At 35.1% G+C, this 16,868-nt stretch overlaps 2 protein-coding genes across 3 annotated transcripts in view; both read right to left on the reverse strand.

Annotated features, from left to right (window-relative positions):
* On the reverse strand, positions 1-15,167 carry LOC111700809 (trifunctional enzyme subunit beta, mitochondrial). The gene is made up of 9 exons (XM_023471851.1): positions 15,159-15,167; positions 6,792-6,874; positions 5,843-6,040; positions 5,208-5,346; positions 3,854-4,194; positions 2,649-2,891; positions 2,066-2,194; positions 406-563; positions 1-194 (listed from the first exon to the last, which is right to left on the reverse strand). Exons 2-9 carry the CDS (start codon positions 6,867-6,869, stop codon positions 92-94), a joined length of 1,389 nt encoding a protein of 462 aa, XP_023327619.1. The 5' UTR covers positions 6,870-6,874; positions 15,159-15,167; the 3' UTR covers positions 1-91.
* LOC111700805 (Fanconi anemia group J protein) overlaps positions 8,971-16,868 on the reverse strand; it is a 10,145-nt gene continuing 2,247 nt past the window's right edge. Inside the window, exons 5-16 of one of the 2 annotated variants that reach the window (XM_023471846.1) lie at positions 16,388-16,490; positions 15,846-16,053; positions 15,405-15,554; positions 15,031-15,127; positions 13,605-14,737; positions 12,949-13,323; positions 12,672-12,783; positions 12,260-12,469; positions 10,987-11,874; positions 9,590-9,655; positions 9,108-9,396; positions 8,971-8,995 (exon numbers count right to left, since the gene is read on the reverse strand). In XM_023471846.1, the coding sequence (XP_023327614.1) occupies positions 9,301-9,396; positions 9,590-9,655; positions 10,987-11,874; positions 12,260-12,469; positions 12,672-12,783; positions 12,949-13,323; positions 13,605-14,737; positions 15,031-15,127; positions 15,405-15,554; positions 15,846-16,053; positions 16,388-16,490 (3,438 nt within the window). In that variant the 3' untranslated portion in view covers positions 8,971-8,995; positions 9,108-9,300. Of the gene's footprint in view, positions 8,996-9,107; positions 9,397-9,589; positions 9,656-10,986; positions 11,875-12,259; positions 12,485-12,671; positions 12,784-12,948; positions 13,324-13,604; positions 14,738-15,030; positions 15,128-15,404; positions 15,555-15,845; positions 16,054-16,387; positions 16,491-16,868 lie in introns of both variants that reach the window. The other variant, XM_023471845.1, reaches the window with a different exon arrangement.

Below are 16,868 nucleotides of genomic sequence, written 5' to 3' on the forward strand. Positions count from 1 at the left end.
CTGTTTTAACAAAACTAATTTTTATATTATAAATAATTGCAGAATTATCTAAGTTTAGATGCTTGTAAATTCAGGAGTATCTGTTCTCTGTCTAGAGGGTTGCATCAGGATGTCTCTCCATGATCATCCCAACTCCTTGTCCTCCGGCAGCACAGGCTGCGATCAATCCAAACTGTCCGTCCTCGCGGATCATCCTAACCACAAGATTATCAATCTTTTTTAACAATTTTGGATTGAGAAGTGTATAATTTGAAACACATGTTAAGGGCTATTACGAGCCAGTTCCAATATTTCCTTTCAAACTTCATATCATTTATAAATTCAGAAAAATATAATTTTTGAACAGGGACAGTCAGTTTGAACAGGAGGAATTCCGTTTTTTAGATAGTTTTTTAATCTTGTTTCCTGTTTGCGGTGTGCATGGCTAGACGAACTCCAGTAGCTCCGAAGGGGTGACCAAGGGAGAGGGATCCGCCCCACAGGTTAAACTTAGACATATCCACGGTTCCAACCTTCTGCTTTAATCCCATCACATCTTGAGCAAACTTGTCGCTGTCCATCGCCTAGAAAACAAATAAAAATGTTTAAAAAATACTTCACCACAAAAAAATTATTATTTCTAAGTAAATTAAAAGAAAAAACTACTAAATTTTTATCCCCTCCGTGCTCCTGAAAAAACTCCCAGATGTGCCGACACATTTTTTAGGAAGCATTAACTAGCTCAAATACAAAATTTAGCATTTTAAAATAATTTTCCTAATTGGCTTCATTTTACTCTTTTTCCCGTCATTTTTGGCCTTTTTAACCTTTTTTAACAATTCTCGACTAAATAGGGTTAACTCTGTCAATTTTCAAGGTATTTTAAAGAGTGATACCATTTGGGAAATCCTTTAACTTGGTTTAAAAGATATTTGACGATTTTCCCGATTTTTTTTATGCTTTTTGATGGTCAAACATTTAGAAAAAGGTGAACAATCGCGTATTTTTTACATCTTTTGTCAGCTCCATCTAGGAGGGCTTAAAGTAATTTTTTTCAATCTAGGAGGGTTTAAAGTAATTTTTTTTCAAACTGAACACCATGCTATTTGAAAATATTTTGACAGTTCAGAAATGGCCTAAAAAATGATTTTTCTTGAAAAGTGTAAAAAAATCCATTTAAAAAAACGGTTTCTGGTGCAATTTTCTCCTCAACTCCACTTGCTGATGCAACTTATAAAGAAATTGGTTTTTTTTCCTAAAAAGATGCCCATTGTTGTTAAGATTGCACAGTGAAAAACAAATGTTGGATCTCTTTTATGACGATTGAGCTTTAGACATTTTAGTAAACAAATTTAGCAACGCGTAAAATCCCGGTTTTTGAGTGACATTGCTGTTAGGCCAATCGAAATTATAAAGACTTAATAATTCTCTGAAAGGTTAATAACTCCATTATCTCTAAAGATATTGGAGTTTTGTATTTTTGCGTTATAAAGACATTAAAGGAAATCTTTTATGAAAACAATTTTTTTATAAGTTTTATCATTTGGCTAAGCATTGATGAGAAAATTGCATAGATAAAGATAGATTGCGCATAAGACGACATTTTTCATCTTGAAAGATATAAATGTAGAGATGTTTTAAAGATATTCCTATTGTATAGATTAACTAGGTCGGTTGTGAACATGGCTGTTCTTATATCATTGAGTACTTGTGGTGTACATGAGTTCTGTAGAGAGAAATTTGTGTTAGTTTAGTCCTTCATGTTTTTCTTTAGTTCTCGTCAATATGATACACTGCTCAGTGAACTATTGTTGTTCAAATAGTTCCATTCCCGGAGTTATTTTACACTCTATTATGAAATCCATTAAAACACCAACCACCCCGCTTATCAATGAAGTACACTTTGACCCCTAGAAGTATGAGTTCGCGGACTGTACAATTCTTGGTGATTTTGCGTACATAAGCTATCTATGTTTATTTATTTATCTATGGAAAATTGCACCAGAAACGTTATGTTATCAAACTATTGAGCAAAAATATTTAAAAATATAGTTTCTGCTTCTATGTGAAGATTATTTTTACTTACATTAATATTGGCAAGGATCTGCCCGGCGAATGCCTCGTGGTATTCCAAAACGTCGATATCACTGAGTTCAAGACCAGCCTGAGCCAGAACCTTAGGGGTTGCGTAGGTAGGACCCAACAACAGCTGATCCTAAACATACAGGGTGGGCATGAACAAATAGTCATACACAGTACACATCCGAAATGATATAAAAAAACTGCATGTTTCAACCGTTGACTGGGCTTTACAATAAAAGAGGAGATTTTCATCTTCCTAAATACATATTTAAAATAGAAATGTCTTAAATGATTCAGTGCCTATGTTTCGTGTGAGGGTTCGCATTTTTAAAGATATTTGTATCCGGACCTGAATCCGGATTGAGGTGCTGCGAAACAGAATTCTCCTCAGGCCAATACTATTTAAGCTTTTTATCAAATATACTGAATTTAAAATAAGTGAAAATATATCCTGTTTTGTAACTACTCATATATCTGATATTGAGTGTCGTACATTTTTATACAGCATAAAAAAAGTTAAAGAAAAGACTTGATATTGTATTTTTATGTAAAAAGAGATAAAATGAGTTATTGATTAAATACATTACCTTGGGATCCTGGGAGACGTATGTGTATTGTCTAAGATATGCCTTGGGCTTGAATCCGTACTGCTTGGCTTTCTCTTCGGTCATTATCAGACAAGCTGAGGCACCATCGGTTAAATAGGAGGAGTTGGCAGCGGTCACGGTTCCGTGGGGTTTAATAAAGGCAGGTTTCAGTTTGGCCATCTGCTCCTCTGTGGATACTCGGATACCGTTATCTTGGGTGATAAAATCCTTGCTCTTGGGAACCTTAATAAAGAGAAGTTATTTTTGTTTTCTATATAATAAATCTTTTCGCTCATCTCTTTATATACTTTGCATGTCTGTCCGTTTGTATTTAATAAACGTCTAAACGACTAAACCGATCGGGCCCAAATTTTGTGTGGGACCTCACTTGTCACCAAGAAAGGTTTATGGATGCTCAAAAAAATACAACAAATTTTTAACTTTTTTGTTTTTGTTTATATTGTACAAAGAGAAGATTCTTATAGATAGAGTCACAATTAAAAGAAGAGTCTAGTAAATAGATATATTTGAATATCGGTATACATATATAGTTTTTTTCTCTTGAATTGCTGCCTCGTTAATACTTGAATAGATAATGATGTTCTTTAAATTTCGCTATAGAAAAAGAAACATCCTTTTTTAACATTTCTAATATTGCATTAGTTTAAAATTTCCATTTTTTTTCCTTTTCGACTTTCTAAAAATAAGAATGTAACATCAATTTTGGCAAGAAAAAACGAAAAATTGTATCCGTAAACTAATAGATTTCTTCTTGATTAATTTACAAATGTATGTACACGCCATTATCGTAAAATAGTTTTTTTTTTGTAAAATCCATATAAACAATATAAATAACCTTAATATAATCTCGATACGGAGATAATAAATATCTAGATCTAGAAAGTATATATATATTGGAAAAAATACATATTTAAACATCTAAAATGTATATTTAAACTGGAAAAAGTTTAACATTCTCTATATATTTATGTATGTGTGTGTAAGCTATAGCTGGCCAAACGGCTGAACCAATCTTACTGATTTTTTAGTCTTAAAAGAATTTATATTTTTAGTTAAAAAAAATAATTGCAAATGAACTCAAAATAAAAAATAAAAAATGCAAATTAAGCAATCCAGTCAGATATAAAACCGCTTAAATTGATAATATAGATATTTATTTTTACTCAAGATTAATTAGAATCTACCTTAACGGGGATGATATCTGTAAGGTATCCCTTGTCTCTAGCCTCGGTTGCCATGATATGAGATCTCCTGGAGAAATCATCCTGCTCCTTCCTGGACACACCGAAGGTGGCGGCCAACCTGTCCGCCGAGTGTCCCATCGTCTCGTTGGTCGAGAACTCAGCAATAGCTGGCAGCTCAGGGTTCAGGAAGTCGGGGCGGAGCTCCGCGAGCAGAGCAAGTTTAGCGGCGACAGATTTGGCCTTGGGAGCCTTGAGCATGAGTTGTCTCATCTTCCTTGAGTGTCTGATTGGAACATCAGACATAAACTCTACTCCACCAGCAACACACACATCATATACACCTTAACAAAATAGACACTTTTAAGGAATTGTAGACGTTTTTTCAAAATACAATATCTGAATAGTGTGATATATCCGATTCACAACGGTACCCTTTTTATATTTTCAAGAATGGGCGAGATATCCATGTTTTTCCCTGTGAAAATTGATAATATTCAACCGTTTTTTCACTGATAGAGTGACCGCTGCGCAGAGAAAAATGAGGAAATCATAAGAATGTAACACTATTCAAGCTAGAGAAACGACCATATCTTCCACATTAGTAATCAGAGAGAAGTTTAAAGATATATCATATCATATCATACAGCTAGGGATGCGTCCAACAGCTCCTTGACCTACAAGGGGTATGCCATCACAATCCCCTATAGGTGAAGGCTTTTCAGCCTGACATAGTTTAAATCCTAACGTCGGACACACGACCAAATTTGAGCCATGTCACCGGTCTGATTCCTTTTGTCAGCTAGTTGCCAAACAGTTGTATTAAATACATATTTAAATGCTGACAGAGAGAATCTCCCTCCCGGTTAACTGAGTGTTTAAAAAGGGTATTCATGAGTTGAAACGAATAATTTTAAAATGAATTGATAAATAAGCTTATAATAAGTTATTGAGTTATAGAGAAGTGATTCATAAAATGAACCGACAAATAGATTATATGATAAATTATAAAGTTCTATAGATAGTGGGATTCATTATCGATTTATAGATAAGGGATTCATAAAATGAATCGACAAATAGATTATATGATAAATTTAAAATTATATAGAGAGTGGGATTCATTAGATGAATCGACAAAGAAATTATATGAAGGGATTCATAAAATGAATCGACAAAGAAATAATGTGAAGGGATTCATAAAATGAATCGACAAAGAAACTATATGAAGGGATTCATAAAATGAATCGATCGTTTTCTACATACCTCAGGCCTGAGATAACTGAAATAACGTCAGCAAAAAAATAATAGTAAAAATAATGGTTGATTGATCCTTTCAATAAAAATTGTTTATTCGGACCTGCATTCATCATTCCCATGCACGTTGTCATAGCTTGGTTGGATGAGATACAGGCCATGGTGACAGTATGAGCTGGAATCCTGTCTGAGAACCCGGCTCCTAGGGCAGCCTCACGAGCTATATTACTAGTCTTCACTTCCTTTAAACAAACGTTGATAAATTCAGAAATATTTTTAGTATTTCTTAATCCGGGTTTTCACAGCATCCGGTGGTTTTATATTGTATTTGTATAAAATTTAGGTTAATATTTCTTTCCTAACCCAAAAATAGGAACTGTAGAAATTATTTTTAACGGAAATTTAGGGCAAAGATTTTTTTGTATTCACCGCCAAATATCTATTCCTTTCGATATTTCTTTGGCATAAAATTCCGGGATTTTTACCGTCTTAATTTTCTAGGGAAATTAGAGGAAGAATAAAACCCTAGTAAACGATTCGGTGTTTTAACTTGAAGGATTATGTTCTAGCAATATGAATTATGTTCTGGCAATATGGATAACAAAAAGTCGTTGAACTACGTAGACTACGTTGAACCACTTCTCTTCAAATTGAACTGGTGCACAAGAGAAACGGTTCAACTACATCTACATAGTACAACCTTTTCTCAATATTTATTAAATCTGGACCCAGGTTTACCTGAATAACTGTTCCAATGCAAATATAATCAACAATAGATTTATCCAAGCCCAGCTTGTTGACCAGACCGGTCAACGCGTAGCGCTGAAGGTCATGTGGCATCAGAGACTTGTACGCTGTGCTGGAGAGAAGGAAGGGAGTTCTAACTCCGTCAACAAGAACAATATTCTTCTGTCCGGCATTATTACACTTCTTCGCCTAGATATGTTAAAATTAAAGAAAACGAAAGCAAAAACTCATATGTCAGCAATATCAAGAAGACAGTAGACAACAATAACAAATTTTTTTTTGATCTCAGACCATATAACCAAAATTCAAAACGAAACAAATCAAATCAAATTAAATCAAATCAAATCATGAATTTTAGGGGAAACTTTAGGTTCCATTAAGCAGCTCGGAGGTTCAATTCCCGATTGTGTACTGGTTTTCCAGCCCGGATCTGAATTTAATTTTGAATTTTGCTAAGAATCTTGTTAGTGACTTTTCCTAAAACCGTAAACATTATGATTCCAGCAACATGCCCAAGTTTGAGCCATGCAACCATTTTTAGATTAATTTCGTTCATTATGGGCCAACTTATTGATAAATATAAATGAAAGAGGCTAGCCCAATGGTCGTGTCGATGAAAAGAAACAAAGTCCTTTTATACAACTTGCATCGTTTATGTATCAAAACTGCAATGTGACTAGGTGTTATAATATTTGTGATTAATTGCTTAGGACACATTTAAGAAATAATTCATAAATATTTTTTCGACATTTCATTATTGAAGGAAATAAAGTACACCTCGATTATTCCAATGTTTTCTAGTTACCACTGTATTAAATTCATACTAATCTTACATTTTCATCCATACAATATATGGTTTCACATCATGAGTTAAATAATTTACTATAAACCAGCCCCCACACTCCCACTGGAAGTGTCCAAATTGAAAGAAAAAATTAACCTGGACTGATGTTGAAGTGGAAAGTCCTCTGGCTAGGAGAGAAGTCTGGGAAAGTGAAACCTTGGTTAAACTGTTCATTTTCTCTAGAATATATAGAACATTTCAGGGAGGTAGGTTTTATACAGGAAACATGTTACGTAAAATAAATACATGAAAAAAATAGTAATCATCATGATTAAGAATTTCAGGTAGTTTTGTACTTTTCAGAATATAATTTTCTTGTTTCAAATACAAATCTGCTAATTTGCAATTGTAACTCACTTTAATACAATAAGTCATTTTATGATAAAATATAATTATACATGTTAGTTAGATATAAAATGTGCCAAGCGCATGATAAAACAATCGTTACGTAAAAATATTAAAATTCAAATGCGCTTCACCTCAAAGGTACGTGTAGTTTTGGTCCTTATACATTACAATTTTCATCATGTGTAGAAAATACAGCTGATTAATACTTAACATAAAACAAAATTGTTTTAATTCAAAAGAACCAACTTTACATCTAGTACAGAAAGAAAATGTGTCCTATGAATTAAAGGTACGGATGCTCTATCGTGTACAAATAGAACATATAAACCCTGAACTAGAAGGAAGTGAGCAGCTGCTACAAAACATATTCCCACAACCTCTACATTGTCGGACTCCATCGCAGCTTCCACAACAGCTGCTTCTACAGCTGGAGCAGTTTATGATACAGCTGCTTCCGATGCTTCCCCGGCAGATATAACAGGTGAGACTAGTAGGACGACAGCTAGGGTTGATACAGGAGCAGCAGGACAAGGACGGATTCATCTAAAAAATTATCATTTTGAGTCTGGATAAAACCTTACTTTAGTTTGAATCATAGTTTAAGATAACTGGGAGACAAGATAAACCTAACCTGAGTTTGAATCATTGTTCAGATAGACTAGAGACAAGATAAAACCTAACCTGAGTTTGAATCCTAGTACAGTATAGACTATTGACAAGATAAACCCTAACCTGAGTTTGAATCCTAGTCCAGTATAGACTAGAGACAAGCTAAATCCTAACCTGAGTTTGAATCCTAGTACAGTATAGACTAGAGACAAGATAAAACCTAACCTGAGTTTGAATCCTAGTTCAGGATAGACTAGAGACAAGATAAAACCTAACCTGAGTTTGAATCCTAGTACAGTATAGACTATTGACAAGATAAACCCTAACCTGAGTTTGAATCCTAGTCCAGTATAGACTAGAGACAAGCTAAATCCTAACCTGAGTTTGAATCCTAGTACAGTATAGACTAGAGACAAGATAAAAACCTAACCTGAGTTTGAATCCTAGTACAGTATAGACTAGAGACAAGATAAAACCTAACCTGAGTTTGAATCCTTGTTCAGTATAGACTAGAGACAAGATAAAACCTAACCTGAGTTTGAATCCTAGTACAGTATAGACTAGAGACAAGACAAAACCTAACCTGAGTTTGAATCCTAGTTCAGTATAGACTAGAGACAAGATAAACCTAACCTGAGTTTGAATCCTAGTACAGTATAGACTAGAGACAAGATAAAACCTAACCTGAGTTTGAATCCTAGTAAAGTATAGACTAAGGACAAGATAAAACCTAACCTGAGTTTGAATCCTAGTACAGGATCCGGTATTGGTGAGACAGAGCTGTTTATAAACTTGTTTATCTTTACTTGGCAAACTTGGATCTATAACAAAACAAAAATGTTTTAATCCAATTAATTCAACTTTAAGTTGAAATATTCTGTGGCATAACTTCCGGATTGGACATTCATTGTTTATTACGATAATATGAATTAGCTCAGAGTCCAGCATTGTGGAGTATACAATTTTGAAGAGTATATTATACTTGTCAGAGAAATATGTTATTGACGAATATCTCCCTCTATATCTATATACAAACGAGGTCAAATTTACATAGAATTACTGGTACTACTTTGCGACCGTGTAATACCACTAAACGCAAAAGTGAGAAAACTGAAAGGTCAAAAAAGATCACAAGCTCTTAAAGAAATGAAGTTGTGTTTAAACTAAATCTAAAATTAAATGTACTCCAGTTCAGTGATATAGACCGAAAAAAATATTATTTAGGATTTAGATATTTAAAATTGGTTACCTAATTTGGTTTCAGCATTATTGTTTGCTACATTCTTCTGTCCGCGGAAAAGCAAAGACAAAGTTTTTTCATACACAGATCTCATATTCAACTCCTTAGAAAAAGGATAAACTATAAAATTATAAATTGGTCAAATCAAATAAAAAAAGTGTGTTTCGGTCCTCGAAGGACACCAAATAAAAATACTTGTGCATGAAACTACTAACCTTTAGCACTCCAGTGTTAACTTCCCTCTCGGAGATGTGGTTCTTTAACAACCCGGAGTAGTTTTCTTCATCCTCAGATCTCAGTCTCTTCGGCATTTTATATCTATGGTACATCATTCATCAAATAAAATAATTAGATTTCTCAGGTTAAGCGTATCTGGTTTCAAATCACAGAGTATTTAGAATTCTATTATTAAATAAAGTCATCATCACTATTATAGTCGGATATCTTGGGGAAGACGGTAGATCTTTTCATCTTCTTTTTCTTCAGCTTAGAACTACTCTTACCCTTAACAAATATTCAATAAAATCAATATGAGAATGAAAAAGACGGGATAACAAAGTTCGTGTCAAACTATGAATTAAAGAACAAAATCTTGTTTCAAACGAAATATTACAAAGTAAGAACCTCGTTACTTGTAAAAAATGTTGGGATTGAAAAATGAAAATTCTTCTTTGATTGTAACTGTTAACTATCTTACCTTAGTAAAGGAAGAATCTGTTTCAAGAATATCCAGCGCTTCCGGAGATGTCAACTCCCTGCAGTTCTAAAGTTTTTTTCAATGATTTAAAGTTAAGTAAATTATGCATTCACTTTGAAATTAATCGACAAACATACAATTCTTTGTACCCTTGCTATTAAGATTTTAAATCTTCAAAACTCCAGTTTATTTCTTTTTCGGAAAAGTATATAAAAAATTCTATTTGATCTATAAGCGTCAGGATGGAAAAAGTACATTTCTGAACACTACTGTGTAGAGCTACTATAATATATGTACTTAAAACTTTGTATTGTGTACTTTCGCTTGTACTGTTACTGTTTCTATTACATCAGGCTTTAAGGGTGCTTCGCACCCATCTTCTAATTCATTTGTAAACATTTTCTCTTTCAATACATTGTTAAACAAAACTAAAAAATTCGCGGATTTAAAAAATTCGCGGAAGGTTGATGGATGATCGAATTTTTGAAAATTCGATCATCCATCAACCTTCCCTGGGGTCACGCGAGGTCCCACACAAAATGTGGGCCCGTCGTTTTGACGTTTATTGGATACAAACAGACAGATAGACAGGCAAGCAAAGTATAGAGACAGATTGCTGTTAGACTCTACGCAATAAAAAAAAATATAATTGACGAGAACTCTTGACTTTCTATTCAGGTTAATTTCCAGAAAAATAACTTAAAGTGAAAGTATAATCTTTTTTAGTTTGCCGTGTAAAACTAGCATGGAAGCCTTGTCTGCACTAGAAATTAGCATAGAAACTGCAATCAGCTGTTAGCTTACTTTCTCATGATTAATATTTAGGGTTCAATCCTTCATTTTATATAGTTTACATCTAATCATAGTTCAAATATTTCTAAACTTGACAGGATATTTTCAAGAATATTATAAGAAATATATAAAAACGACTGCCCTTAAGCAATAATATGAAAGATAAGAACGTGTGTATGATTAGTGTTATGTCCATATTATCATAATTTTTAAGATAACTAAGATTATTATTTTTATTATTATTATTATTATCATTATTATTGATATTCTTATTATCTGATTTGTCCATCAAAATTAATCAAATCATATCGGACAGGGACGCCCCATAATCACACTCCGATTCCAAAATAAGTTAACATGCATTTGAAATACTAGCTTTAGAAACATAATAACATATTGATCTACAATCTACATCCTCTAATAAAAATTATGTCAATAATTAAAACTAACATTCAGTTCTCTCCATATTCTTATTCTATTAATTGAAGAATAAAATTGTCCCCTCCCCCCCACAAAAAAAAAATTAAACATGTAAAAATAAACACCATAATTTCTCGAATACCAGAATGCTTAACTAATCATGAAAATTAACAAAAATGACTCACCAGGTTCTCACTGGACGAATTAGTTGAGGACATATTTCTCTTATTCTCTTCATTCTCCAGGCTGCCGTAGGTCTTACTCCGATCTTTCTGTTTTCCGTTTAACCGGGTATTCGAGGTTGGAAATAACGGTTTCCTGGAGGAGAAGTTTAATTCATTCTCTCCGTCAGACGGAGGTAGACACTCATCATCCCAGTTTATTGTATCCTCAAATACAGGTCCTTTCTCCGGGGTGTCAGGGATTATTGTTGCGTCAGGTTCGAGATTTTTAGATCTCTTCTTCATCTCTCGTTTCTCCTTTCTCTTTCGGAACATCTGCGCCCACCTGGAGTAGGTTGGTTTCAACTCATCCACCATGTTGTCTACTCCACCCAGGAATATACTCTTCTCGCTTACATCTAAGGTTTCTTCAAGTTCAGGAATTAACAGGGAGGAATCTTTTGTGACTTGAGGGATCTCGATTTCTTGTACGGGTTGATAAATTATCTCTTTGCTCTCAGTTTCATCATCGAAAACTTCAATGACTGATTCTGTGTTGGAATTGTCAGTAATTACATTCGAGTCGTCATTGCAGAAATCAGGAGAATCGTCGAATATCAAATCCGCTACCTTGGTTCGACGGGATTCGAACTTTTTCACAAGAGTTTCTTCAGCTTTGGTTTTATGTAGGGGTTCTATAACTTTGCTTTGAATTTTTTCTTTATAAACAGGTTCTCCGACTTTGTTTACATTCGACAGGGACAGGATGCTTAGACTGTTGGTGTTGAGCTGGCTGGTAGAGTTTAGATGAGTCACTGAGTCAAGGTTTGACATGGAATCAAGATTTGACAAGACAGATCCTTGACTGTTTCGATCCTTTTCTAACTTCTGAGATACTTGACGCTTAAACTCCTAAGAATAGTAAATTATGAAAGATATCAAACTATATATAAATGGCTAAACACAATTCACAACGGTACCCTTTTAATATTTGTATGAGAAACAATGTGAAAGGCAAAGACGTTTATCTAACTTGAAAAGTGTTAAGCTCTTACAACATTCGCCTTTGTTTCTGTAGCAAAAATTCCGCAAGTCACTTTTATAAAGAAACAAAAATTGAAAAAAAGTTACTTAAAAAAGCTTGAATATTTAATTTTTTTCTGGATAACACAGAGATTTATGGAGACCGTAGCGAATCAGACATTTTATAAATGAATGGTCACTTGAAATTCCAGTTCTTTTATGTAATTCGTAACTAATGAAAATATGAGAAAGTTGAAATTCGTACTTCTCTTACCTGTAGCCTTGACAGTTTAGAAGATATTGTTTCCTGTTGACTGGACCAAGCAGAGAACTTATTCTCCTCACTCATTGAACAAGGTTCATCTAGCTCTGGGTGCACAGAATCTATGGTGGCAGGAGATTTACTAGGAGATGGCAGAGCCTGTGATTGAGCAAGAAGTTCTTTCTCTTTTTCTGCATCATCGTGTTCCATCTGTTTCATTTCCAGAAGAAAATCAGACTAGTGAAACAGTCAACATTACTTAAAAATCAGACCAGGGAACCGGTAAGGATCATACGGAAAACGAAACGTGGAAATCAGATTCGGCATAAATAATAGAAAATCTACAAGTCAAACTAAGAAACCATCATACATTAAAAATCAGACTGGAAATCATGGAAAACACAATAAAATAATAAATATTTACCGATGTGAACATGTTTAAACTGTGGAACATATCTCTTGTATTGTTGTAATGCACAACCCCTTTCCGAACCCACTTAGATAAACCGTTCACATAGCGCTCATTCTTCTTGTACCTAGAAAATACAATTCAAATACGTGATGTCATATGAAGATTATAGATTGGAATTCAGAGAGGAATTAAAGGTAGTCTATGAGTTTGAATCAATAAGTTAAAAGAAGTGTACGTCTTGTGGGCTTTCCAAACTTTGACAGAGGCATTTGTTCTAAAATCCACTAACCTATCGTCAACCATGAGAATAGCTCCCCAATCCTTCCTGTGTCGGATACACCGGCCCAGAGCCTGGTTCAGTGCCCTAAAAGCCTGGATCTCATACCATTCTCCTCCACTCAGCACATTCCCGTTCCCCCCACTCCTCTTCCTATCATTGTACTTCTTCTTCAGATCAACCAGGGAGTCCTTGATGTTAGGGAAGGGGATCCCCACACAGATAACTCCTCTAGCGTTGTTATCAGCAAAATCTAAACCTTCACTAACCTTACCCCGGCATACAGCTAGGAAGAGTGCTCCGTCCTGACCGGATTCTCCTGAACCGTTGTTTGCCGCCACAGCGTCGTAAAACTCTCGCATGACTCCGTCCAGCTGGTCGGAGAACCTGTCAAGAGAAAGAATATATTATATTGGTTGAAAATCTCAAAACCAACGATAGCAATGTGATGTGCAATTTTCGTGTCTTTAAATGATTTCCCTGAAAAGCAAGACATTTTAATTTGAGTGTTTTAAATTTGCAATTTTTCCTAAGCCTGCGTTTTTTTCGCTTTCCCAAATGTCATTGGTATATTCATCCTTAATCTAAAAACGGCTAGTAGATGTCTTTGTACAATTATCAAAAGTATGGATGGTATTTTTATTGTTTATTAATACAAAGTTGAATACCTGGGTTCCCGAACTATAGTTTTCTTCTCTAGTATCCCGGCCCAGGTACCTGTAGCCTGCCATCTGTTAACCATGTTGTCCAGCATCTTGTAGCTGGGTAGGAACACCAGAATACCGTGGGGGATATTCCGACACATACTCTCCACTAGTTTGCCAATCTCATCCTGGAACGTTAGCGTCTCAGTGTTCCTGTAGGTTGCGTTCAGGTTGTGCCCGGTGGGTCCGTGACTCAGGGTCCCAACCCAGACCTGCTTACGATCTATCACGTGATCAGCCTCCAATGTGATTGGAAACTTGACGTCCAACTCCGATGCAAAGGTTACAATGGGTGAAAGGGTTCCACTAGTAAGAACTATACTCCGACATATGTCCTTCAGTTCGTCAAAACAAACTGCAGGGTTTAAACACCAGAAATGCAAGTTAATCACATTGACCAGAGCATTCTCTCCTTTTCCCATCCAACCCTTTCCTGCTCCACCCTTCTTCCTAGCCTGGGATCGAACCACGGCCATCCTATAATCATCTCTGTAAATAGATTCTCGTGTATTCATATACTCGAGCAACATAAAGATTCCGTCCAATACATCTGTAGCTTTCTTAGAAAGAATCAGTGTATTCTCCTCCCCAGCCTCCTGCTCCTCGGTAGCTGCAGCTTGCTCCTTGAGCGCATCCTCCAGCATACTCTTGACAGCTGTATAGTTAGATGGAGCAAACACCATCTCATTCCATTCCGCTATACCACTAGTTCCGGTCCAAACACGAGAACTGGAGTTGAAATCACTATAGTCAGGTTTACTATCAATGCATTTCTGCATCCAGTTGGCCAGCCTGCTACAGAAATCCGCTAGTCCACTGTGAACCTGCTCCAAGATCTTAAACCCAACCATCTTCTCACACTCCTGCATCGCGATGGCAATATCGTCGATGTTAAAACTTCCACTGACAGCGTCTCTTGCACTGTCCTCTATATTATGAGCCTCGTCAAGGACGACAATCTGGTTTTTGAGATTAATCTCCATACTTTTTCTAATCTTAGGATCAACCAAGTAGTTGTAAGGACAGATTACAAGCTGAGCAGTACTTCGTAGTTCTCTTACTGAGAAGTAGGGACAGCATTTTACCTTCTTCCCAACCTAAGAGAATAAATCGTTTAACAAAACTTAATCTTGAGGGATTTGCGTATTAGACTTACATCAATGTATTTAAAAATCTTTGATATACAAAAAGTACAACTTAACTTTGCATAACATTTTTGTGAATGTGAAACTAATGGTCTGTAAACCAGAGAGTTAAAAACCAGGGATATTCTAAAACCATCTCCAATTGATTAAATAAAAAATGTATGTATTGGAATTTTTTAAAATAAGAAATAAGTCAAAATCTCATCTTTGGGCCCTGTCAGGATATCTCTGAGTAGACTGCTTACCTTGACAATATCCTCAAGGTCCCAGGCATTTTCGTGTCCGAGATGGAACCTCAGGCTATAGTGGGACGCAAGCTTGGATTTCACGTTCATCTGAAACCTAAAAAATAGATAAGGGTCGAACTTTTAACCTCTTGTATAAGTGTGTGCTTTGCCTAGAGCACAGCTCATAAATAAAATCCCTGAATCGATTTGATTTACTTGATTTAATTTCCCGAAAAGTATTTTACTTTCCCTTTTAAATAGTATAAATGTAACACTTCGAAAAATGTTTTATCTGGAAAGTATTTGGCACTCAATTATATAAAACCTAACACCTAAGATGGTCTCCCGATCATTCTCCAACCTCCTGAATCTATCCTTAATATTCTTCTCACCTGCATCCACCTCCTTTCTTCTTATCCATGAGCTCCTGGCAGTCCTGGTTCTTATTAAAGGATCGACTAATGGTTGGATGAATACAAGTGTGCTCTCGGGATCCAAGGATCGTCATCCTTACTCCGGAGTAAGCAGTCTTATTCAGCTCCCTGATAACCATTAGTCTTACCAAAATATTCTATTCCAATTAATTACAATTTTTCAATTTAAATAAAAGTAAATTCCAGTTTTCTCTTATGTAATTTACGCGTTGATCTACTTTGATAACCATTGTTTATTTTCACTCATCTCGGGCTTTTTCATTATTCATTGAATGTGTTTGACCTTAAAACTTTACTATAATTTCAGTGCAACAAATTTAATGTAATAATAAACAATGGTAGCCATGAATACTGACAAAAAGTTTGAGTTACAAAATATTATTTAGACTAATGAGGTTCCTAACGATCTGAGAAACCTGCTTGTGTGTCCTCGTTCCAAAGAATATTGTTGGAACCTTCTGCTTCTTCGGCATACGGAGAAGATTACAACCCGGAGCTAAACCAGGAACATCTCCAGCTGGTAGATGGAACCCTACAGAGTTCTCATCAGGACCATTAGTTTTCTGACGTTTAGCACTTGGTTCGGCAAAATCATCCTCATCAGGATCTAAAGGAACATATCAAAAAAGCTCTGAACTAAAATCAAGAACTCTCTCTATTTCTAAAGTGATGTGCCCAACTCACAACGGCACCCTTTAAATTCTGACAATTTCCCTTCTTGTTATTGCTGCATAAATCCGCAGGTTATCTCTATACTTAAAATAAATCGCATTTGAAAATAAACAATTTTCAAAAAGAAAAACAAGAATATTTTAATTATAAAGGTACCGTGGTGACTGGTGAATCAAGCATGTAACTCTCAGAATTGATGGCTTTTCATATTCTTCGATAGTCCTTTGGCCTTGAGGGAAAAACACATGTGCTAAATAATGATTTTAAACCTGGAATAAATCCTCCCCCCTCGCCAGCAGCTTGTAGTTTAATCAAATCAGATGCAGTGCTCTCAGTATTAAACCCTGTTCCTGATAATCCAACCGGTTCATCCTGGAACAAAATAATCCAATAATTATATTAATAATATTAAAACAATAAATACAGTCTTTAGTCTGTAATTAGCAAGATAGCAATGAAAGACTAAGCTTGGATGGAATAAAAATATTATTAAACGGTGGCCGAATTTAAAGAATTTAAGCGGCGGTTTAAATTTAAGCCGCGGTTTAAGTATGGTTGGTTCCACTTAAAATTGTATCAAATGTTTCAATATTTAAACCGGCGCTTAATTTAAAAAGGGTTTTGGCGGATTTAAACCGCGGCTCAAATTCTTTAAATTCCATCTCGGAAACAAATAAATTTTTAAGAAATTATAAAATAAAAGCATTACGAAAAGAGATCTGAAAGCCTCCGTCTTTAAGAACCCAAAAT

The sequence above is a fragment of the Eurytemora carolleeae genome, unplaced genomic scaffold (genome assembly GCF_000591075.1).
Source record: "Eurytemora carolleeae unplaced genomic scaffold, Eaff_2.0 scaffold398, whole genome shotgun sequence".
NCBI classification, from domain to species: Eukaryota; Metazoa; Arthropoda; class Copepoda; order Calanoida; family Temoridae; genus Eurytemora; species Eurytemora carolleeae.